Raw genomic sequence first — 23,254 nt, 5'->3', positions numbered from 1 at the left:
ATCTGAAGTTTCATAGCAGTGTGATCTGATAATATGTGTGGTATGATCTCAATATTCTTGCACCTGTTGATGGCTGATATGTGATGCAGAATGTTATCTATATTGTAGAATGTTCCATGTGCACTCAAGAATAATGTGTTTTCTGCTGCCTTAAGATGAAATGTCCCTATTATAGGTCACATTTAGTCCAGTGTGTTTTTCAAAGCCATTTTTCCTTGTTGATTTTCTGTTTAGACTATCTATCCATTGCTGTAACTGGGTTATTCTTGTTCATTATTAAATGATTTATATATTTGTGTCATCCAAACTAGGGCATAAATATTTACAATGGCTAGATCTTCTTGACCTATAAATCCCTTAATTATGATATAATGTTCTTCTTCATTTCTTGTTTCAGTCTTCTTTTTTAAAAGTCCCATTTGCCTGATATAAATGTGGCTACTTCTGTTTTCTTTTGACATTCATTAGATGACAGATGGTTCTCCCTACCCTCACTTTTAATCTTCAGGTGTCTTAAGTTCTAAAATTAGTCTCTTGTAGGCAGCATATAAATGGATCTTGTGTTTTTTTAATCCATTATGAAACCCTATGTATTTTGATTTGAGCATTTAGTCCATTTACTTTCAAAGTAATTATTGAATGATATAAATTTAGTGCCATTGTGTTACCTGTAGAGTTGGCGTTTCTGGTGACTTTCTCTATTCCTTTTTATTCTTTGTTGCTTTGATCTTTTTTCCCCCCTTCATTTAGACAGTCCCCCTTAAAATTTCTTATAGAGTCGATTTAAGGGTCACAAGGTCTTTTAGTTTTTATTTGCATGGGGATATCTTTATCTCTCCATCTATTCTGAATGACAGCATTGCTGGATAAGAGATTCTTGACTGCGTATTTCTCCCATTCAGTACATTGAATATTTCCTGCTACTCTTTTCTGGCCTGCCAAATTTCAATACACAGGTCTGCTACTAACCTTTGGGTTCAGCTTTCAGCTTTGTCCTGCAATGTCAAGGTTAGCAGAAAGAATTACTCAAGTCTCTATGGAAATCAAGAGATATGAGAAGGAGGCTAAGGGAAGTCTCCTCAAGGTGCTGTCAAGCTGCTGTATTTATTAAGCATACATTTAGTGAAACAATGTGCAGTAAGTCAGTGGGCTATGTGCCAGTTAGAATGTATTGGAAACGTGCAGAAAAGTTCTGGCATTCCCAAGACTACAAAATAGCAGATGTAGAAACAGGGTGGAGAACAGGATAAGATATTCCATAAGATAATATGGTCAAAGGAATTTATAAGCATAGACAGGACCTAAACCCTAGACATACATTAACCAGATAAGCAAAGAAGAATGCCCCCTAGATATACATTAACTAGATAAGTCAAGCTTGGCCTGCTGATTTCAACAAGTCCAGAAAATAGTGTTCTGCTTTGCAATGTATTCCCTATAACCTCCTAACCCAGGATGTGACTATTTGATTTCCCACATATCCTCCTTTTTACTTTGAAGAATCTTCTTGTTCATGGGAGTTGAGGAGACCACTATGGTGTTGATTATTCAGAGGCCTATGAGAAATNTGATGCAGAATGTTATCTATATTGTAGAATGTTCCATGTGCACTCAAGAATAATGTGTTTTCTGCTGCCTTAAGATGAAATGTCCCTATTATAGGTCACATTTAGTCCAGTGTGTTTTTCAAAGCCATTTTTCCTTGTTGATTTTCTGTTTAGACTATCTATCCATTGCTGTAACTGGGTTATTCTTGTTCATTATTAAATGATTTATATATTTGTGTCATCCAAACTAGGGCATAAATATTTACAATGGCTAGATCTTCTTGACCTATAAATCCCTTAATTATGATATAATGTTCTTCTTCATTTCTTGTTTCAGTCTTCTTTTTTAAAAGTCCCATTTGCCTGATATAAATGTGGCTACTTCTGTTTTCTTTTGACATTCATTAGATGACAGATGGTTCTCCCTACCCTCACTTTTAATCTTCAGGTGTCTTAAGTTCTAAAATTAGTCTCTTGTAGGCAGCATATAAATGGATCTTGTGTTTTTTTAATCCATTATGAAACCCTATGTATTTTGATTTGAGCATTTAGTCCATTTACTTTCAAAGTAATTATTGAATGATATAAATTTAGTGCCATTGTGTTACCTGTAGAGTTGGCGTTTCTGGTGACTTTCTCTATTCCTTTTTATTCTTTGTTGCTTTGATCTTTTTTCCCCCCTTCATTTAGACAGTCCCCCTTAAAATTTCTTATAGAGTCGATTTAAGGGTCACAAGGTCTTTTAGTTTTTATTTGCATGGGGATATCTTTATCTCTCCATCTATTCTGAATGACAGCATTGCTGGATAAGAGATTCTTGACTGCGTATTTCTCCCATTCAGTACATTGAATATTTCCTGCTACTCTTTTCTGGCCTGCCAAATTTCAATACACAGGTCTGCTACTAACCTTTGGGTTCAGCTTTCAGCTTTGTCCTGCAATGTCAAGGTTAGCAGAAAGAATTACTCAAGTCTCTATGGAAATCAAGAGATATGAGAAGGAGGCTAAGGGAAGTCTCCTCAAGGTGCTGTCAAGCTGCTGTATTTATTAAGCATACATTTAGTGAAACAATGTGCAGTAAGTCAGTGGGCTATGTGCCAGTTAGAATGTATTGGAAACGTGCAGAAAAGTTCTGGCATTCCCAAGACTACAAAATAGCAGATGTAGAAACAGGGTGGAGAACAGGATAAGATATTCCATAAGATAATATGGTCAAAGGAATTTATAAGCATAGACAGGACCTAAACCCTAGACATACATTAACCAGATAAGCAAAGAAGAATGCCCCCTAGATATACATTAACTAGATAAGTCAAGCTTGGCCTGCTGATTTCAACAAGTCCAGAAAATAGTGTTCTGCTTTGCNTTCAGAGACCTATGAGAAATGCAAAAAGAAAAAAAAAAAAAAGATTAACAAGCAAAGAGCTCCAATAATTCAAATACGTAAACTGAAGCCATGGAACAAGTTGGTTGGATTCAACCATTTCGTATTTTCAGATAACTCTTGTTCCACTTGTATTTTTGTTTTTTATTGAATATNTTCAGAGACCTATGAGAAATGCAAAAAGAAAAAAAAAAAAAAGATTAACAAGCAAAGAGCTCCAATAATTCAAATACGTAAACTGAAGCCATGGAACAAGTTGGTTGGATTCAACCATTTCGTATTTTCAGATAACTCTTGTTCCACTTGTATTTTTGTTTTTTATTGAATATCTATGTGTTATTGAAGTGGCAGGGAAGGCAGAGCATTAGCCTCAGATTGTAAATTGCTGTAAAAAACTCCTTGTAGGTGTTTTCATACTAAATCCCAGGAGTGTTGAACCATATTATTGTAAGGGAGTGACACAAATTTTGTCATGTTGCTAGTCATGTTGAATATTTTCATGATCGACTAGTGCCTGTCGGCAGTCCCCCATCCATTCAAGTGCGGCTTCTGCAGCTTGCAGTCTCTGCATGATACTGTTAACAACCTCCATTTGAGTAATAATTCCTTTGGTAATATTAGTCATTATGTGATTGATTACTTTAGCAGTATGGATAGACTTTGTCAGGGAGACCACTGGAACATAGGCTGTGGCTAAGATGACAACCAATGAGATAAGGAAAGCAATGAGCCATCCAAAAAAATCTCTTAGCTCTCTACTTTGAAATAGCTTGGGATAAATCAGCTAGCCAATTGGACCCTTCCCAGGGCCTTGTTAGATTTACTGGTAGCTAAATTTGAGGCTATCTTTTTAAGATAAACATATGTGAGACAGAAAGTTTAGTAATATTATAATAGCTGATATAGGCTGTGTCCCAAGCCAAAGGAGGCACTTCAAAAACATAATGTGGGTTGTCAAATGTTATATTAGCCAGCTTAATGGAAATTATGAAAATATAGGGATGAGGTGCACAGATCATGACACAGTCTGAAACATGTGTGAGGTTAATATAAAAGGTACCACTATTATTGGCATAATGCCCATGAGAGAGATTGCATAACAAAAAGGAAAGACTAAGACACCATAAGTTGTAATGCCATTGGCTATGTGAATCTTTGTTCTCAGTACTTATTGGCCCTGTAAGCCTGCCAATGGATGGAGGAGTTGTTAGGTTCTGAAAACCCAGTATGTTTGCCCACTGAGGTTAAGTGTCCTTTAGGACCCCAGTTAATGAGAGTAAGATTTTGAGGAAAACTCTTCATGATGGGCAAGGAGGGAAGTCTGGCAGGGCTGCCAGATGACTGAAGAGCTACTAGGGGACCATATCTTCTTTATTTGGCAATGATCAATGTGGGCGTGTGGATAAGCAGCATTGGTGGAGGTGGATGTAGTGAAGGAAGTTACTTAATGAATGCCAAATTTGTTTTATGGCCCTTTGTTTCGTGCATGTAATGAAGATATGTCTGTGCTGTGATTTTTAAACATCCAGAAGTTTTCATAGTGGTTATGCAAATAGGAGGGAAAGGTGACACAAAAGGAACAGAAGCATTCAGCTTTAACCAATCTCTCTGTTCAGTGAGAGGGGTTTAGGCAGAAGCCAGATGCCTTTAGTCCAAAGGGAATCATTACTGGTTAGTGGTGGGTCTGCAACCCACCATGTAACTGGCTTAAAACAGTGGTATCTATGATATGAGACCAATACAGTGATGAAAAAGCAGTAGAAGTCTGGATAAAGAAAAAGATTAAGCAAATCATTACCTAAGCTGAGTTTTGAGAAACCACTAAATATGCTAACGTCTTGTTTTCTGGGCTGGGTGTCACTCTGATATGGTGTATGTCCTTAGTGGTATGTTGATCAAGCTTCTTAAGTTGTCCCCAGGTGACATCATTTGCCTTGGTCGTTTGTTATCCTTGTAAGAATAAATTGGCCATTGGAGGTAGAGGGTTGAGGGACTGATCCTTCCAACTCATGGTATGCTTTAATCAGACAGGTGGGTGCCCAGTGCAGTCCTGATGGGAGAAGAATGCATGCATATCCCCTTCCTCATGTTATCAGTTCTTAAGGTCCTTTCCATGAACTGTTGCCTTGTATGTCTTTGAGTAAAATCGTGGCTTGTAGAGTCCAGCCGGGGATGGCATAAAATGATGTTCAACAGTGGTGAGACCATAGGAATCACAATTTAAAAAATTTAGAGTGTATAAGGCATTATATAGTGAATTCCAAGGGGAAGCATTATGTAAGTTCCTCCTTTTGTTTTGAAGTATTTGTTTAAAAGTGGTGTGTGCCTGTTCAACAATAACTTGTCCAGTAAGGTTATATGGTATGCTTGTAATGTGTTGTATATTCCAATTTTGGAAGAATTTCTTTACCATTTGGGAAAGGTATCCAGGCCCATTGTCAGTTTTAATTTGTTGAGGTTTACTGACTTGTGGAAATGAATGTAAAAAATGATGAATGATATTTTTTTGCATTTTTTTGGAATCCTGAAAAGGTGTCCAGAGATACGTGGATATATTTGTGACACTGAAATGGTGCATAGTGTGTAATATCAGTTTATGAAAGCTGATTTGCATTTAGACTTTGGGATTTGTTCCCCATTGTTTTTGTCTTCTTGATTGCTGTTGACAATCAGGGCAGGTAGCAGCAATTTGTTTAGCTTGAGTAACTAAGATGAGATTGTTTAATAGGAGACATACTTTTGATGAAAAATATCATCTAATAATTGAGAAGTTTTAAAAGCCATATTGTAGCCACCAAATTACTCTACAATTTCGTTTCCTTCTGTTAATAGACCAAGTAAACCTGTATGTGATCTTATGTGAGTGATAAAATAAGGTGTTTTCATTTATCTAGTAAAGCTTGTAATGTTAAAAATAATGACACTAAGGAGGAATCTTTTAATCCCCTAACAATGGCCTGTTCCATATTCTGCATCATATAGACTACATATTGAGAATCTGCTACAATGTTAATACATTGGCTAGGAAACTGCTGTAAATGCATAAAGGCTGCCTTTAATTCTGTTTTTTGAGTAGACATTTGTGTTTTGGAGATTATGCCATTGTTAGTAAAACCAAGCAATGGCAGATTCAGTAGTTTCTCCTGAGTCATCTATAAAAAGAGTGATTGCTTGTGAAATTGGCTGTGGAAATACCCTTTTGGGTAAAGTTATATTTAAAAGAGGTAATTGTAATAATTTGTCTGATAGTAGACAAGGTGGCTGACGAAGTCTGCCATAGCACTTTGAAAATCCGTAGATTGGGTAAAAATCCACTGAAAGCATTTATAAGACACCCCAGGATATATGAAATCAGGATCATATCTCATCAGTCTTAACTACATTTAGCAGAATTTTTACTCTTAGAAGCCTTAGTCTTCAGTGAAAAATAGTTAGTAACCAATTGTGAACTGTTACACCAGATTTTTTTAGATGACAAATTTATGAACCATTTAAGCACAGAGCATGTTTACCAACAGATACAGATAGTCTTAGTTCCTCTGCAATAAGATGTAGTAATAAATGCTTTAGTATTCCATTCTATTTTTAAAAGACCTGAATGTCATATGATTTCAATCCCATTTATTACGCAAGTGAAACTTTAACATTTTAGGTTACCAAAGACTATCTTTGAAACCTATCTTAAAAATTATCCATGCAAACTATGAGACAAACAAAATTAACCATTACTTTAAGTCATCTTTTTGTTTATAAATTGGAACAGAAATAACATGAGCTTACTTGATTTTCAGCAAGCCCAGATAGAATAAATTCCATATTAAATCTGATAACTCTAAAGACATGTATATCTTTATTAAACCAACAAAATTAAATTAGTTTAAATACTGAATATGTTTTCTTGGGTCCACTTAAGACAGTCTGTTCCCCATTGTCAACTTTTACCTGGTAAACTGGCGGTGAAATCTGAAGTGGGTGGTCCAAGAGAATCCTCTTTGTTCCTTGTCAACAACGATGGGAGGATGATCCAACGATGTCTGAGGCAGAAAAGAGCCAGTTATGTAGGCTGCACCCAAGGTGGTGCATAAACAGTAGGAGGGAGAGGGGAAGGCAGAAGAGGTGAGGTATTAACAGAAGGCAGAGAAAGACGATTCCTAGTACTAAAACTTGTCAGTGCAGACAGAGGAATAGAGGCCACATTTTTGTTTTGTTTTATTTTCCTCCAACTAGAGGAATTAGACAGTCCATGTCAGGCGGGAGAAGACAGGAAAAGGTATATATGCCATGCAGAAGAATTTAAAATAATTTATGTAACTACCCTCCAAAGAAGTAAACTATAATGTCTCACTCCTTAAGTGTAGTCTGTACATATTGACTTCCTTCCAAAGAGAACAGGATGGAAAGAGGGAAAAAGAGTACATTCACAGTAAAGAAACTTGGCAAACACTCTCAGCCAGGTGATCAATTTCACATCAACAGTGGTTCAGCCATGTTGACAGAAAGCACCCTATCTATAATGTGATGAACATGGGATTTTTTTCCCCGTGGTCTTCCCCCTCTGGAATTTATAACCCTTGAGTCATTATGAAAAAACAAATCAAATTGAAGGGCATTCTATAAAATACCTGGCCATTACATCTCCACATTTTCAACATCACCAAAAATAAGGAAAGTCTGACAAATTATCACAACCAAGAGGAGCCTAAGGAGGTAGGTGACTAAATGTGATATCTGGATAAGACTTTGGAATAGTAAAAGAGCATTAAGTAAAATGTGAAGAAAAATGAAGCATTAATTTTAGTCAATAATAATGTATCAGGATTGGTTTATAGATTATAAAAATGTTCCATATTAATGTAAAATGTTAATAATAGGGGAATTAAGTATGGCTCTGTAAATTTCTTTTATCATCTCAATTGTTATGTAAATATAAAACTGTTCTAAAATATTCCATTTAAAATAGTTTTTTGGGGGTCATCTTGTGATTCAGCCTCTTAAGCATCCAACCCTTGGTGTGCCTGGGTGGCTCAGTTGGTTAAGTGGCCAACTTCAGTTCAGGTCATGATCTCACAGTTCATGAATTTGGGCCTGGAGTCAGGCTCTGTGCTGACAGCTTGGGACTTGGAGCCTGTTTCAGATTCTGTGTCTCCATCCTTCTCTTTCAAAAATAAATCAATATTTTTAAAAATCTGACTCTTGACTTCAGCTCAGGTCATGATCTCATGGTTCATGAATTCAAGTCCCTCATTAGGCTTTGCATTGACAGTGTGGGGCTTGCTTGGGATTCTTTCTCTCCTCTCCATGCCTCTCTCTCTCTCTCTCTCTCTTTCTCTCTCTCTCTTTCTCGCCCCCTCAAAATAAATAAATAAATTTTTTTGGAATGGTGAAATTTCATTTACAATAATGGTTATTTGCAACAATAGCCTCAATTTCCCTCCCTATTCTCAAAACTCATAAATTTACTCATTTAGCCATAGTAAAAAAAAGTTAATGTTAAATAATATCTGGTCACTGAAATTTTGCTTGAATATTAAATCAGTGATTACATGTTCATTGTGTGCAAAAATTGTATTATGTGCATCCTTATAAAAATGTTTAATCATAGTATCTTCTTTCAAAGGCCTAAAAAGCTAATTAAAGAATTAAGAGGTAGACTAGAGGTTTTCAAATCTGGAACCTTTGACATTTTGAGCTGAGCAGTTGTTGTAGAGGGCTGTCCTGCGCATTATATGCATTATAGGATGTTTACTAGTATCTCTGGCCTCTACCCACTTGATGCCAGTAGTACTCTTCCCTAGTTGTGACAATCAAAAGTAAAAAAAAAATCTCTGTACTTACCAAATAATTTTTATAATCCTATAATTGCTCTACAAACTGAAATATATTAATTAAATGATAGTTTCAGACAAAAAATTTTATAGTTATTATGGAAATAACTACTACATCTTGGTAGTTAGGATGAACTTAAAACTTAACATTTATGCAGATTATTTCAGGTACATTTTCTCATGTAATCATCTGAAGAGCTCTGTGACATAAACATTATTATTTATAGTATTGGTATTAGTATTATTTTCATCCCAACTGTGTAGGAGAAAATTAAAGCTAAGAAAGACAAAGTGACTTGCCCAGGATCACTCAGCTTGTATGTACAAGGGCAGGAACTAAATCTAAGCATTTTTATATATATTTTTTCATTTCAGCATGTTGCCTCCCATGTCTCCAACTGTAGACACCATAAATTAAAGAAAATGGAAGAAAATTCTCTCATGCATTGGCTTCCAATGTAACATCTGACCTGACATTACAGTATCTAAAATGGAGGAAACAGAATAGTAATTCATGAGCTCTGGGAACTTATTAAAATTGAGTTATCTTTCAATAGTTTAATTGTTGCTGTTGGTTCACTTGTTTGACTTGTTTTATTATATTCATCTTAGATAATGACCAGGAATAGATTATAATGGTTTTATATATTCAGAATAATATTTGTTATATTTTGAATGCCTTAATTTGATATACCTATATTTCTTTGAGTACTAATTTCTTATTTCCTAATGAGACACAAGATACAGTTGCCTCTGTATTCGAAATCTTAACAAAATTGTGTGTGGTTCTTTGTGATGGGATTTTTATATTCTAAAATCTACATTTTAATTATATCTATATAAATTATATAGATATCTAATAAATATGTGTGCCAAAGTACACACATCCCAAACTAGTTAGTAACTAAAGATGCTTTATGTCCTTAACCAAATTAGGCTGAAGAAAATTCACAGAATAAAATTATTTCCTGGCCAGAATGTCCCAAATTATATTCCTTCTTTAGAATATATCCCTCTTCAATAAATTATGGAGTATACATAAGGAAAGCTAAGGTAGCATGACATGAATATTTGATTGACTCAGTGTAAANNGTTTTAAGGATATTTGTACCATATTACTTTAATTATCTATATAATACTGTGACTGAATGTCCCAAAGAGCCTTTAAAGGTTAAGAAGATTCAGAGATGAATTGTTTATTTAAATTAAACAAGAAGAGTAATGTCACCCTAAACCAATTGTCTTCAGAGAAAAACAGGATGAATTGGAGGTGGGGGAGCCTAAAACTAATGGTGGTTGGAAAATGATGCCTGAAAGAAGAAAGGTAATAAGGAAAGTATTTAAGTATATTCATCTGACCATTAAATATTTAACCTTCTACTGACTATAAGCCTCTATATGCTTGTGCTAATCTCCACAATTGTGTGATGCTGAAAGGATATGTAAACAGCTTTCATTGTATATTCAACAGTCATCATATATGCCTAAGCAGTCAGTGTACAAACTTCCAGTTAGAGGTGAATGAGCTCTGGGAATCTAATGTACAGCGTGGTGACTATAGTTAAACAATACTGTATTGTATACTTAAAAGTTGCTAAGAATCAGAGAACTCTAGATGCTGGCGAGGATGTGGAGAAACGGGCACCCTCCTACACTGTTCGTGGGAATGTAAACTGGTACAGCCCCTCTGGAAAACAGTGTGGAGGTTCCTCAGGAAACTAAAAATAGAACTCGCCTATGACCCAGCAATAGCACTGCTAGGAATTTACCCCAGGGATACAGAAATGCTNTTCCTCATCCATTAAGACCCAAATTTCATTTTATTTGACCCTTTCTGTCATAGTGTGAAGTGATCAGATAATTCTTTCTAAACAAAGAGAAATACCAGAAATCCAGAAAAATGATCAGAAAAAGGATGTTAGATCGTTAGAGTTGACTTATCATGAAGTGGATGTCCAACACTTTCTCATGACAAAATGTTTCACTGTCCATCACTACTCATCAGTCATTCTGGGGAAAAGTGTCAGATCCCAGGCTCTCAGGTGATGTCCCTGAAGCTAGCTGGAACTGGCTGCAGATGCCCAGAATTTTGGAATTGGGATTTCCAATTTAGACATTTTTCTTTCCTCCTGTTCTTAAGCCATGGCGTATGGAGTCCAGGCAAATGAAGCAGCAGTAGCAATGAGGATAACTCAGAATACGAAATGTGAACATGATTCCATATTCTTATTCTCAAGCATTCTGACCAAGTGACCTAAAGATAAAGATGAACTCATCCATGTTTATAAAATAAAATACCATTGGGACTCGAAATTTATTGACAGTTAATAAAAGTTTTTTCAAGCAATATGAATCCTGGGGTAGTGAGGCCATTAATTAATCAGCCCATCCTAAGAGATGGATTACGGACTGAAGCATTTTCAATACAGCCCTTTAGCACCAAAATGTTTGATTTTTTTTCACATCATATGTGTCCTGCTCTCTTCTAGTCTTCAAAGATTCTTCTCATGTTTGTAATTAAAGCCATATTTGCTATCATAAGCTACAGTCACCTGAACTCCTTTTGCTCTGAAACCAGGGACATAGAACTGCTTCATTTCTAATGTTCTCCTTAACTCTATGCTAGTAAAAGCAGGAAGCAATAGTATTTAACGTACAAGAACTTCAAATTCTACATTCAATGTTTAAATAACCACACAATTTTTAAAACACAAGTCGTTTACAATACCTATTAGAAGTAGTAATGCATTTTTTTTCCTCATCATGTTGTCATTATGTTAAGCATTTTTGGAATTTCTCCTTATTGCCTTAAGATCCACTTGTAAGCCACACAGGAAATCAATCTTGCTTTATATTCCAATGTAGTGTGGCATACAAAAATAGCATTACCCCACTGGATCTCTCACACAGTAGACATGGCCTTCTTGATTTTGGTTTCTTTTTTAAAATTTAAATCCAAGTTAGTTAACATATAGTGTAATAATGATTTCAAGAATAGATTTAGTGATTCATCACTTATATATAACACCCAATGCTCATTCCAACAAGTGTCCTCCTTAATGCTCCTTACCCATTTAGCCCATCCCCCCACACAATAGCCTTCCGGCAACTCTCAGCCTGTTCTCAGTATTAAATAGTCTATTATGGATTATCTCCCTCTCTGTTTTTATATTAGTTTTTTTCCCCTTTCCCTTATAATCATCTGCTTTGTATCTTAAATTCCACATCCGAGTGAAATTATATGATATTTATCTTTCTCTGACTTATTTTACTTAGCATAATACACTCTAGTTCCATCCACATTATTGAAAATAGCAAGATTTCATTATTTTTGATCACGAAGTAATATTTCATTGTATACATATTTTGCATCTTCTTTTTTTTTAACATTTTTTTAAATGTTTTATTTATTTCTAGGAGAGAGAGAGAGAGAGAGACAGCGTGAGCAGGGGAGGGTCAGAGAGAGAGGGAGTCACAGACTGAAACAGGCTCCAGGCTCTGAGCTGGTAGTCAGCACAGAGCCCGACGCGGGGCTTGAACCCACAAACCGCGAGATCATGACCTAAGCGAAAGTCGGACGCTCAACCGACTAAGCCACCTAGGCGCCCCGTATTTTGCATCTTCTTTATCCATTCATCAATCAATAGACATTTGTGCTTTTTCCATACTTTGGATATTGTCAATAGTGCTGCTAATAAACATTGGGGTACATATGCCCTATGAAATCAGCATTTTTGTATGCTTTGAATAAATACCTAGTAGTGAATTTGCTGGGTTGTAAGATAGGTCTATTTTTAATTGTTGAGGAACATCCATATTGTTGTCCAGAGTGGCTTTACTAGTTTACATTTTCACCAGCAGTGCGAACAGGTTCCTCCTTCTCCACATCGTTGCCAGCATCTGTTTTTGCATGGGTTGTTAATTTTAGCCATTCTGACAAGTGTGAGGTGGTATTTCATTATGATTTTGATTTGTATTTCCCTGATGACAAGTGATGTTGACCATTTTTTCATGTGTCTCTCGGGCATCTGGATGTCCTCTTTGGAAAAGTGTCTGTTCCTGTCTTTTGCCCATTTCTTCATTGGATTATTTGTTTTTTGGGTGTTGATTTTGGTACATTCTTTATATAATTTGGACGCTGACCCTTATTTTGATATGCCATTTTAAAATATCTTCTCCCATTCCATTGGTTGTCTTTTTGTTTTGCTGATTATATCCTTTGCTGTGCAGAAGCTTTTTGTCTTGATGAGGTCCCAATAGTTCATTTTTTTCTTTTGTCTCCCTTGCTTCCAGAGACATAGCAAGTAAGAAGTTGCTTAAGGCCAAGGTCAAAGAGGTTGTTGCCTGTTTTCTGCTCTAGGATTTTGATGGTTTCCTCTCTTACGATTAGGGCTTTCATCCATTTTGAGTTTATTTTTGTCTTTGGTGTAAGAAAGTGGTCCAGGTTCATTCTTCTGCATGTTGCTGTCCAGTTTTCCCAACATCATTTGCTGAAGAGACTGTCGTTTTTTCATTGGATACTCTTTCCTGCTTTGTCAAAGATTAATTGGTCATACATTTGTGCGTCCATTTCTGGGTTCTCTATTCTGTTCCATTCACTTATGTGGCTGATTTTGTGCCGGTAACATACTGTCTTAATAATTACAGCTTTGTAATACATCTTGAGTCCGGGACTGTGATGTCTCCTGCTTTGGTTTTCATTTCCAGGATTGCTTTGGCTATTCGGGGTCTTTTCTGTTTCCATACAAATTTTAGAATTATGTGCTCTAGCTCTGTGAAGAATGCTGGTGTTATTTTGGCTCTGTTGGTTAAGCGTCCAACTTCAGCTCAGGTCATAGTCTCACAGTTTGTGGGTTCAAGCCCCACATCGGGCTCTGTGCTGACAGCTATCTCAGAGCCTGGAGCCTGATTCAGATCCTGTATCTCCCTCTCTCTCTGACCCTCTCCTCTTCACGCTGTCTCTCTCTTTCAGAAATAAAACATTAAAAATATTTTTTAAAAAAAGAATGCTGGTGTTATTTTGGTAGGGATTGCATTGAATGTGTATATTACTTTGGGTAGTCAACATTGTAACAATGTTTATTGCTCAAATCCATGTGCATGGAATGTTATTCCATTTATTTGTGTCTTCTTCAATTTGTGTTATAAGTTTTCTATATTTTCAGTGTTTAGATTTTTCACCTCCTTGGTTAGGTTTATTCCTAGGTATCTTATAGTTTTGGTGTAATTGTAAGTGGAATAAATTCCTTGATTTCTGTTTCTGCAGCTTCATTATTGGAGTATAGAAATGCAAACAATTTCTCTGCATTGATTATATCCCGTGACTTTGCTGAATTCATGTGTCTGTTCTACCAGGTTTTTTGTGGCGTCTTTTTGCTTTTCCACATAGAGTATCATGTCATCTGCGAAGAGTGAAAGTTTGACTTCCCCTTTGACAATTTGGATGCCTTTTATTTATTTGTATTTTCTGATTCCTGAGGATAGGACTTCCAGTACTATGTTGAATAACGGTGTGCAGAGTGGACATCCTTATTGTGTTTCTGACCGTAGAGGAAAAGATCTTAGTTTCCCCCATTGAGGATGAAATTAGCAGTAGGTCTTTTGTATATGGTTTTTATGATCTTGAGGTATGATCCTTCTATCTGTACTTTCCTGAAATTTTTTAATCAAAAAAGAATGTTATATTTTGTCCAATGCTTCCTCTGCATCTAACGAGAGGATCAGGTGGTTCTTATCCTTTCTTTTATTAATGTGATGGTAACTGTTTGGTTTGTGGATAGTGGACCAGCCCTGCATCCCAGGAATAAATCCCACTTGATCATGGTGAATAATTTAAATGCATTGTTGGATCCAGTTTGCTAGTATCTTGTTGAGAAGTTTTGCATCCATGTTCATCAGAGAAATTGGGCTCTCCTTTTTGGGAGGTGTTTGGTTTTAGGATCAATGAANCATACTGGCCTCATAGAATGAGTTTGGAAATTTTCTTTCCATTTCTATTTTTTTGGAACAGCTTCAAATGAATAGGTGTTAACTCTTTAAATGTTTGGTAGAACTCCCCTGGAAAACCATCCGGCCCTGGACTCTTGTTTGGTGGGAGATTTTTGATTATTTATTCACTTTCTTTGGTTATGGGTCTATTCAAATTTTTATTTCTTCTTGTTTTAGTTTTAGTAGTTTATATGTTTCTATGAATTTGTCCATTTCTTCCTGATTGCCCAATGTGTGGGCATATATTTGGTTATAATATTCTCTTCTTATTGTTTGTATTTCTGCAGTGTTATTTGCAATCTTTCCTCCTTCATTCATGATTTCATTTATTTGGGTCCTTTCCTTTTTTTTTTGATCAATCTGGATAGGGGTTTATCAATTTTGTTAATTCTTTCAAAGAACCAGTTTCTAGTTTAATTGATATGTTCTACTGTTGTTGTTTTTAATAATTTTGATATTATTGAAATCTACTCTAATCTTTATTATATCCCCTTTTCTGCTGGTTTTGGGCTCTATTTGCTGTTCTTCTTCAAGCTCTTTTAGGTGTAAGGTTAGGTTGTGTATTTGAGACCTTGCTTGCTTCTTTAGGAAGACCTGGATTACTATATATTTCCCTGTTATGATTTCCTTTGCTACATCCCATAGGTTTTGGGCTGTCATGTTTTCATTTTCACTGTCTTCCAACTATTTTTTAATTTCCTCTTTAATTTCTTGGTTAACCCATTCCTTCTTCAGTAGAATGATTTGTAGTCTACAAGTATTCATGGTTTTTCCAATTTTTTTCTTATGGTTTATTTCAAGTTTCATAACTTTGTGATCTGAAAATATGCACGGTATGATCTTGATCTCTATGTTCTTTTTGAGGGCTGATTTGTTTCCCAATATGTGGTTTATTATGAAGAATGTTCCATGTGTACTTGAGAAGAATGTGTATTCTGTTGTGTTAGGATAAAATATTATGAATATATCCTTTAAATCCATCCAGTCCAGTGTGTCATTAAAAGCCATTATTCCCTTATTGATTTTCTGCTTAGATTATCTGTCCATTGCTGTAACTTGAGTATTGAAATCCCCTATTATGGTATTATTATCAACAATTTTCTTTAGGGTTGTGATTAATTGATTTATATATTTGGTTTTCATGTTGGGGGCATAAATATTAACAATTGTTAGGTCTTGTTGCTGGAAAGAGCCCTTAATTATGATATAATACCCTTTTTCATCTCTTGTTACAGTCTTGATTTTAAAATCTCATTTTTTTTCTGATATAAGTATGGCTGCTGCAGCTTTCTTTTGATGACCATTATCATGACAGATATTTTTCCACCCTCTTACTTTCAATCTGAAGGTGTCTTTAGAGTGAATAGTGAAAGATATGAATTTAGTGCCATCATTTTGCCTGTAGAGTTGGTGTTTCTGGTGCTGTTCTCTGGTCCTTTAGTCTTTGTTCCTTTTATTCTGTTTTGTTTTTTCTCCACTCAAAGATTCCCCCTCAAAATTTCTTGCAGGGCTAGTTTAGTGGTCATGAACTCCTTTAGTTTTTGTTTGTCTGGGAAACTCTTTACCTCTCTTTCTATTTTGAATGAAAGCCTTGCTGGATAAAGAATATATATATATACACACACACACACATATATATGTGCATATATATATATGTACATATATATATGTATTTTTTCTTCTCATGAAGAAATGATGCTCTGCAAATACTATGAGAAGAGATTATTAGAATTCTGTTCCATGTTTAAGCCAGGAATGCCAGGGTCTGTTGTGGGTACAGCTTGTATGTATTTCAAGCGTTTTTATCTTAATAATTCAGTAATGGAATATCACCCCCGGATAATAATGCTCACTTGTGCATTTTTGACCTACAAAGTAGATGAATTCAACCTATCTAGTCCACAGTTCTTTGGAAATCTGTGGAAGAGTCCTCTTGGACAGGAGAAGGCCCTTGAAGAGATATTAGAATACGAACTACTTCTTATACAGCAACTGAATTTCCACCGAATTGTCCACAATCCTTATAGACAATTTGAGGGCTTTCTCATTGATTTAAAGACTCGCTACCCCATGATGGAGACTCCAGAGATGTTGAGGAAAACAGCCGATGACTTTCTTAATAGAATTTCATTGACGGATGCTTACCTTTTATAGACACCTTCCCACATTGCCCTGACTTCCATTTTATCAAGTGCATCTCGAGCAGGAATTACTATGCAAAGTTATTTATCAGAAAGTCTGATGCTGAAAGAGAACAGAACTTACTTTTCACAATTACTAGATATAATGAAAAGTATGAGAAACTCGGTAAAAAAAATATGAGCCACCCAGATCTGAAGAAGTTGCTGTTCTGAAACAGAAGTTAGAGAGATGTCACTCTGCCGAGCTTGTCCTTAACATAATTACGAAGAAGAGGAAAGGCTATGAAGATGATGATTATGTTTCCAAGAAACCGAAACATGAGGAGGAAGAATGGACTGACGACGACCAGGTTGATTCTCTCTAACCATTTGAAAATGACTTTTCAATGCTAACTAATCAACAGAAGGATGAAACCTATCTGACATTTAACTTTATTTAAAAACGAAATAATGTGACATCATTAAAGATATTAAACTTTTTTGTTAAATTTTTTCCCTTGCAGGATATCTTTATGTGAAATAAAACCTATTCAAAGGAGCCAGAATATCACCTGGTTTAGATAGTCTTGCCCCATCATGACTAATATCAAATTAATCTTTCTATAGTAGTCAAAGCTATAATTTATTTGCCTATACTGTATAAAACAAAATACAGTATGCAAACCTATTTTTAAGCTGAGTAGTCTGCTTTAAATGTGCTAGGGAATGTTTTTTGCCCTCTACAAAAAAAATATAATATTTAGCATGTGAATATATCCTGCCACTCCTTTCTGGTATGCCATGTTTCTGTGGATATGTTTGCTTGTCCGTGTATTTTCTGAATTTCGGTATAATGTACCTTGTTGATTGCTAGTTTTTGTTGAATCTAATGGGAGTTCTCTGTGCTTCTTGGATTTTAATGTCTCTGTCCTTCCCCAGATTAGGAAATTTTCCATTATAATTATAATATGCTCACACAACCCTTCTGTCCCTTTTTTCTCTCTCTTCATCCTCTGGGATTCTTGTGATTACGTTGTTATTTCTTTTAAACAAGTCACTGAGGTCTCTAAGTCTTGTATCATGCTCTTTTGCCTACATTTCCCTCTTTTTATCTACTTCATTATTCTCCCTAATTTTGTTCTATATAGCTGATTCATTGCTCTTCATCGTCTATCCTTGTTGTCATGGCATACATTTGATTGCATTTTGGTTATAGTATTTTCAATTTCGCCCTGACTTTTACTTCTTTTATGTCTGCAGACTGGGATTCTATTCTTTTTTCAACCCCAGCTAGTAGTCTTATTATCGTGGTTGTGAATTCTAGTTCAGACATTTTGCTTATATCTGTGTTGATTAAGTCCCTGTTTGTCATTCCCTCCTGTTCTTTCTTTTGGGGTGAATTCCTTCATTTTGTCATTTTGGAGGGAAAAAAACTAAAATAAAAAATAAAACTTAAAAACAAAACAATCAAATAAAGGAAGCTAGACCCTAGGTGTGTTTTGGTATGTTTTTTGAAAAAGAATAAAGAAAAAGGGAAAGAAAACCATAAAAGAAAAAAGTTAAGAATACATTTAAAAATTTAAAAATGTATGTAACAAAATAGAATAAAACAAAATAAAGAAAATGAAATAGAATAAAATTTTTAAAAGTACAAAATAATTTAAAAATAAATTTAAAAANAGCGCTCCGTGTTATGGTTCAGTTCTCCACTAGGTGGCACTGCTTTACTTGCTGGGGGTATATCAGCGTAGACTATATGTGCATGCACAAGCATGTTCCTGTGTGGGAGACTAGGGAAATCCAGCTCCCTCATCTCTGGCACAGGAATTTCATGCTCTCACCTACCCACAATCAAGCACCCCTCCTTTGTCACAGACTCCCCACCTATACCCTGTCTTTGTCCAACACATCAGCCCACCAAAGGGCACCTCCATCTAGAGTTTTCTCTCAGATGGGTTTGTATTTCAAACCCCACACTTCAGAGACCCCTGTGGCTTGGACCCATGTTGACTTTCTGGGGGAGTGTCTCGCTGAACAATGGCCGGGTGACAGCTCGCCCCAGAAAATGTTTGTATGATCATGCAATAGCAGATGTTCAGAAATTATGAGAAATCACAACACAAAGCTGGCACCAGGTTTCACTGCACTTTGGAATCTTTGTCCCAATACCAGCAAATGTAACTATTCTCCAGAATCTGCTTGGTCCTTTGCCTTTGGGGAGGCCATATGGCCTCTACCAAATATTCTCCAAGCAGGGGAACCACTTCTTCCCATGTGGCACACAGAGACCCCTCAGACCCCGCTGCCTGCTCCTAGGGACTCACCTTGCATCCTCACCAGAGCTTCCCAAGCACTAAGCTCTGGAACTTCAGACTCTGCATTCCACTGTTTATAGAATCCTGGTGGTTTTGAAACCCTCTTCTTTCACCATCAGTGGTTTGGGGAGCAAATTTCTTGTTCTGTCCCTTGTTTTCACTCTCTTCTTTTCCACTAATTTTGGATGAGTGGTTTTCCTGCACTCTCCTGACATGCTACACTCTCCACCTTTCTCTGTCCTCTCTGTGCAAAAACAGTTCCCAACCCTCCACAGCTTTTCTCTCCCACAGGTCACCTCTTTGCACAGTGTACTTCCTGAGTTCTGTGGCTGAAATTATGCAGATTGTTTGTTAACCCTCAGATCAATTTCCTAGGTGTGCAAAATGTTTTGGTGCCAATCTTGTTGTGTTTCAGGGACAAGACAAGCTGAGCATCTTCATGCTGTTCCACCATCTTAACTTGAAAGTCTCCTATGACCATAAATCTTAAATGTTTTCACCACACACACATGAAAAATGGTAACTAAGTGAGGTGATGGATGTGTTAATTAACCTTATTTTTAATAACTTCACAATATAAACATATATGAAATCATTACATTGTATATCTTAAACACACACAGTGTTGTATATTATATCTCAATAAATCTTGAAAAAAGTATATATAGAAAAAGATGGAACTTGTATATTCTTTTGATGGGACTGACATATTGTAAAGATTGAGATTCTTCAATAAATATTTCTGTTGTGTAATGAGTATTCCATGGAGAAGTCTCAGGACATAATCAAATTTGAAAAGTATTTTGAATCGTGTCTATAGTTTTATGCCTAATAACATAATTGTCATACCAATAAAAGTCAAAGAAAAATTTTGGCATTTTGAAGTTTATGTTTGTGCATATAAAAATTACCATTAGCCTTGCAATGGAACTCTACAAATTTATGGTTCCACTCCAAGTAAAAATATGAATCATGACATTTCACTTTAATGGAAAGTTAGATGGTTATTATAGTGAAATATTTAAGATTGGAAGGCTAATTAAAACTTTACCTAATGGAGCATATTTCTCTTAGAAGTTGATGTGCCCAAATTTCCATTTGACATTTGCAAATTCACTAAGAGAATAAACCATATTTTCACTCTTAACATCCCTTTTAGATTAGATACACAATATCCTGTAGAAACAAATGTTCATAGATCTAAGGAGCAGTTTCATGCTGTAAATCATGCAGAGCAAACTCTTCACAAAATGGAGAACTATCTGAAAGAGAAACAACTGTGTGATGTACTACTTATTGCTGGACACCTCCGAATCCCAGCCCATCGGTAAGTATCCTTATGCAGACAGAGCATTTTGTTGGTAAAGCACTTGAATGAGAATGAATTGGTCCATTGGAAACACATTATAATGCTGAGAAAATTATATTTTTATCCTTTTATGTTGAAAAAGCATTAGCATATCTGATCCATTTCCCTGTGTGATATTCAAAAGAGCCAAACTTTATAGAAATTGATGTAAAACATCACAAACACTCAAAAGAAAATAAATTGAATTTACCTTTGTAATTTCACTATACTTTACTGAACTGTGAAAGATTTATGCAGATAACAGACTCAGGGTTATTAAAAACTTATTGACTGCATTTCAAGCTTTTCAATGAGACAATATCCTAATTTAAATTCCTTTGAAACATTCCTATTTTCAGGTTGGTTCTCAGTGCAGTGTCTGATTATTTTGCTACAATGTTTACTAACGATGTACTTAAAGCCAAAGAAGAAGAGGTCAGGATGGAAGGAGTGGATCCTAATGCACTTAATTCCTTGGTGCAATATGCTTACACAGGTAAAGTGGCATGGATTAAGTCATTCAATACTCAAAATAACTCTATACTATATAACTTACATTATTATTATTTCTGTTCTGCAAATGAGAAAATTAAAGGATTGACTAGCTAAGTAACTTTCCAAAGGCAGTAAGGGGCAGAATCAAGTTTTAAGTTCAATATTATGAAAGAGTAAGAGGTAAACAATATAATATAAAAACTTGACTGTAAGAGAATAAAGCCATGTTCACACAAAAATATGAGGATATGTGTGTCTTTCTCTCGAATGCTATAGGTACATTCTCATTTGTAAAAATTAGAGTGGGAGTTTTCACTCTGTATTATTCCAACTCTGTATTAGAGATTTAGTCTCTTCCTTTGAAATAATAAAGTCATATTTATTCAGACTATANAAATTGAGGGCCAAAAAATATTTACTGATTGATTGATTCCAACTTTATTGAGTAATTAATTGAAAAATATAAGTGTATTATTTAAAGTGCACTATATGATGATTTGCTATACATATACAAGTGGAATTATTATCAAGATTAAGGTAATTACTAATAATTATTATTATCTTAACTATAATCATTAATAATGATGCACACATTATCTCCAATAGTTAATTATTTTTGTTGTGAAAATGCTTAAGATATACTCTCAACAGGGGTGCCTGGGTGGCTCAGTTGGTTATGTGTCTGACTTCGGCTCAGGTCATGATCTCACCATTCATGGGTTCAAGCCCCGTGTCGGGATCTGTCCTGACAGCCAGCTCAGAGCCTGGAGCCTGTTTCAGATTCTGTATCCCCCTCCCTCTCTGAACCTCCCTTGCTCATGCTGTCTCTCTTCTCTCTCTTTCAGAAATAAATAAAACATTAAAAATTTTAAAAGAAAAGATTTACTCTCAACAATTTTCAAGTACACAGTACCCAGTACCATATTATTAACTATAGATGCCATGCTTTACACTAGATTCTCAGAACTTATTCTTCCTATAATTGAAAATTTACACCCTTTGAGATGAACCTCCTTATTTCACCACCCTAGCCCCACCCTGGCAACCACAAATCTACTTGACATTCCTAAGAAGATAGATAGATAGATGATAGATAGATAGATAGATAGATAGATAGATAGATAGATAGATAGAGTTTTCTTTATCCATTCAATTGTTGAGGGACCTGTATGTTGTATGTTGTTTGGTTGTTTACATATCTTAGCTATTATGAGTAATACTGCAACAAACATGGGAGTCCAGGTGTCTCTTAAGATCTGTTTCATTTCTTTGTACATACATTCAGGAGTAGAGTTTGCTGGATCCTATGGTCGTTTTGTTTTCCAATTATTTCAGGAAACACTATACTGTTTTCCATAAAGCTGTATTAATTTACATTCCCACAAACAATGCGTAAATATTCCCTTTTCTCCAAAATATCACCGACATTGGTTATCCCTTCTCTTTTTGCTAAGAGCCATCCTAATAGGTATGAGTTTTGATTTACATTTACCTGATAATTAGTGATGTTAAGCACATTTTCAATTCCCTATTGGTTATTTGTATGCCTTTGGAAAAATTTCTATTCAGGTTATTTGCTAATTTTAAATTGGATTATTTGCTTTTGTTCTATTGAATTCTATGAGTCGTTCATATATTATTGACATTACCCTTTTATCAGATACATGATTTGGAATATTATTCTCTCATTATATATATATTGCTTTTTCAATATATTTTATATTTTCTTTGCTATGCAGAAGTACTNTTTTTTTTACAGTTTATTGTCAAGTTGGTTTCCATATAACACCCAGTGCTCATCCCCACAAGTGCCCTCCTCCATGCCCATCTCCCCACTCCACCCCACACCCATGAGTCCTCAGTTTGTTCTCAGCATTCAAGAGTCTCTCATGGGTTGCTTCTCTCCCCCTCACCCACTATTTCCTCCCCTCTTCTCCCCCACGGTCCTCCGTTAAGTTCCTCCTAATCCTCCTATACATGCAAACATATGGTATTTGTCCTTCTCTGCCTGACTTATTTCGCTCAGCATAACACCCTCAAGGTCCATCCATGTTGCTACACATGGCCAGATTTCATTCTTTATAATTACCATGTAGTAGTCCATTGTATAGATAAACCACATCGTCTTGATCCATTCATCTGTTGATAGACACTTAGGCTCTTTCCATGTTTTGGCTATTGTTGAGAGTGCTGCTATGAACATTGGGGTCCATGTGCTCCTATGCATCAGCA

At 35.6% G+C, this 23,254-nt stretch overlaps 1 protein-coding gene and 1 pseudogene across 1 annotated transcript in view; both read left to right on the top strand.

The window, feature by feature from the left end:
* Window positions 1–16,436: 16,436 nt before the first annotated feature.
* LOC144245586 (cyclin-H pseudogene) lies at window positions 16,437–17,333 on the top strand (annotated as a pseudogene).
* A 1,568-nt stretch (window positions 17,334–18,901) lies between these two features.
* The window catches only part of LOC144245579 (kelch-like protein 4), a 21,663-nt gene continuing 17,310 nt past the window's right edge, over window positions 18,902–23,254 (top strand). The window contains exons 1-3 of the mRNA XM_077780978.1: window positions 18,902–18,909; window positions 20,339–20,506; window positions 20,887–21,023. Of these exons, the coding sequence (XP_077637104.1) occupies window positions 18,902–18,909; window positions 20,339–20,506; window positions 20,887–21,023 (313 nt within the window). The remainder of the gene's footprint in view (window positions 18,910–20,338; window positions 20,507–20,886; window positions 21,024–23,254) is intronic.

This window comes from Crocuta crocuta, unplaced genomic scaffold (genome assembly GCF_008692635.1).
Source record: "Crocuta crocuta isolate KB4526 unplaced genomic scaffold, BGI_CrCroc_1.0 scaffold1421, whole genome shotgun sequence".
Lineage (NCBI taxonomy): Eukaryota > Metazoa > Chordata > Mammalia > Carnivora > Hyaenidae > Crocuta > Crocuta crocuta.
This window is presented reverse-complemented; position numbering and strand designations above follow the sequence as displayed.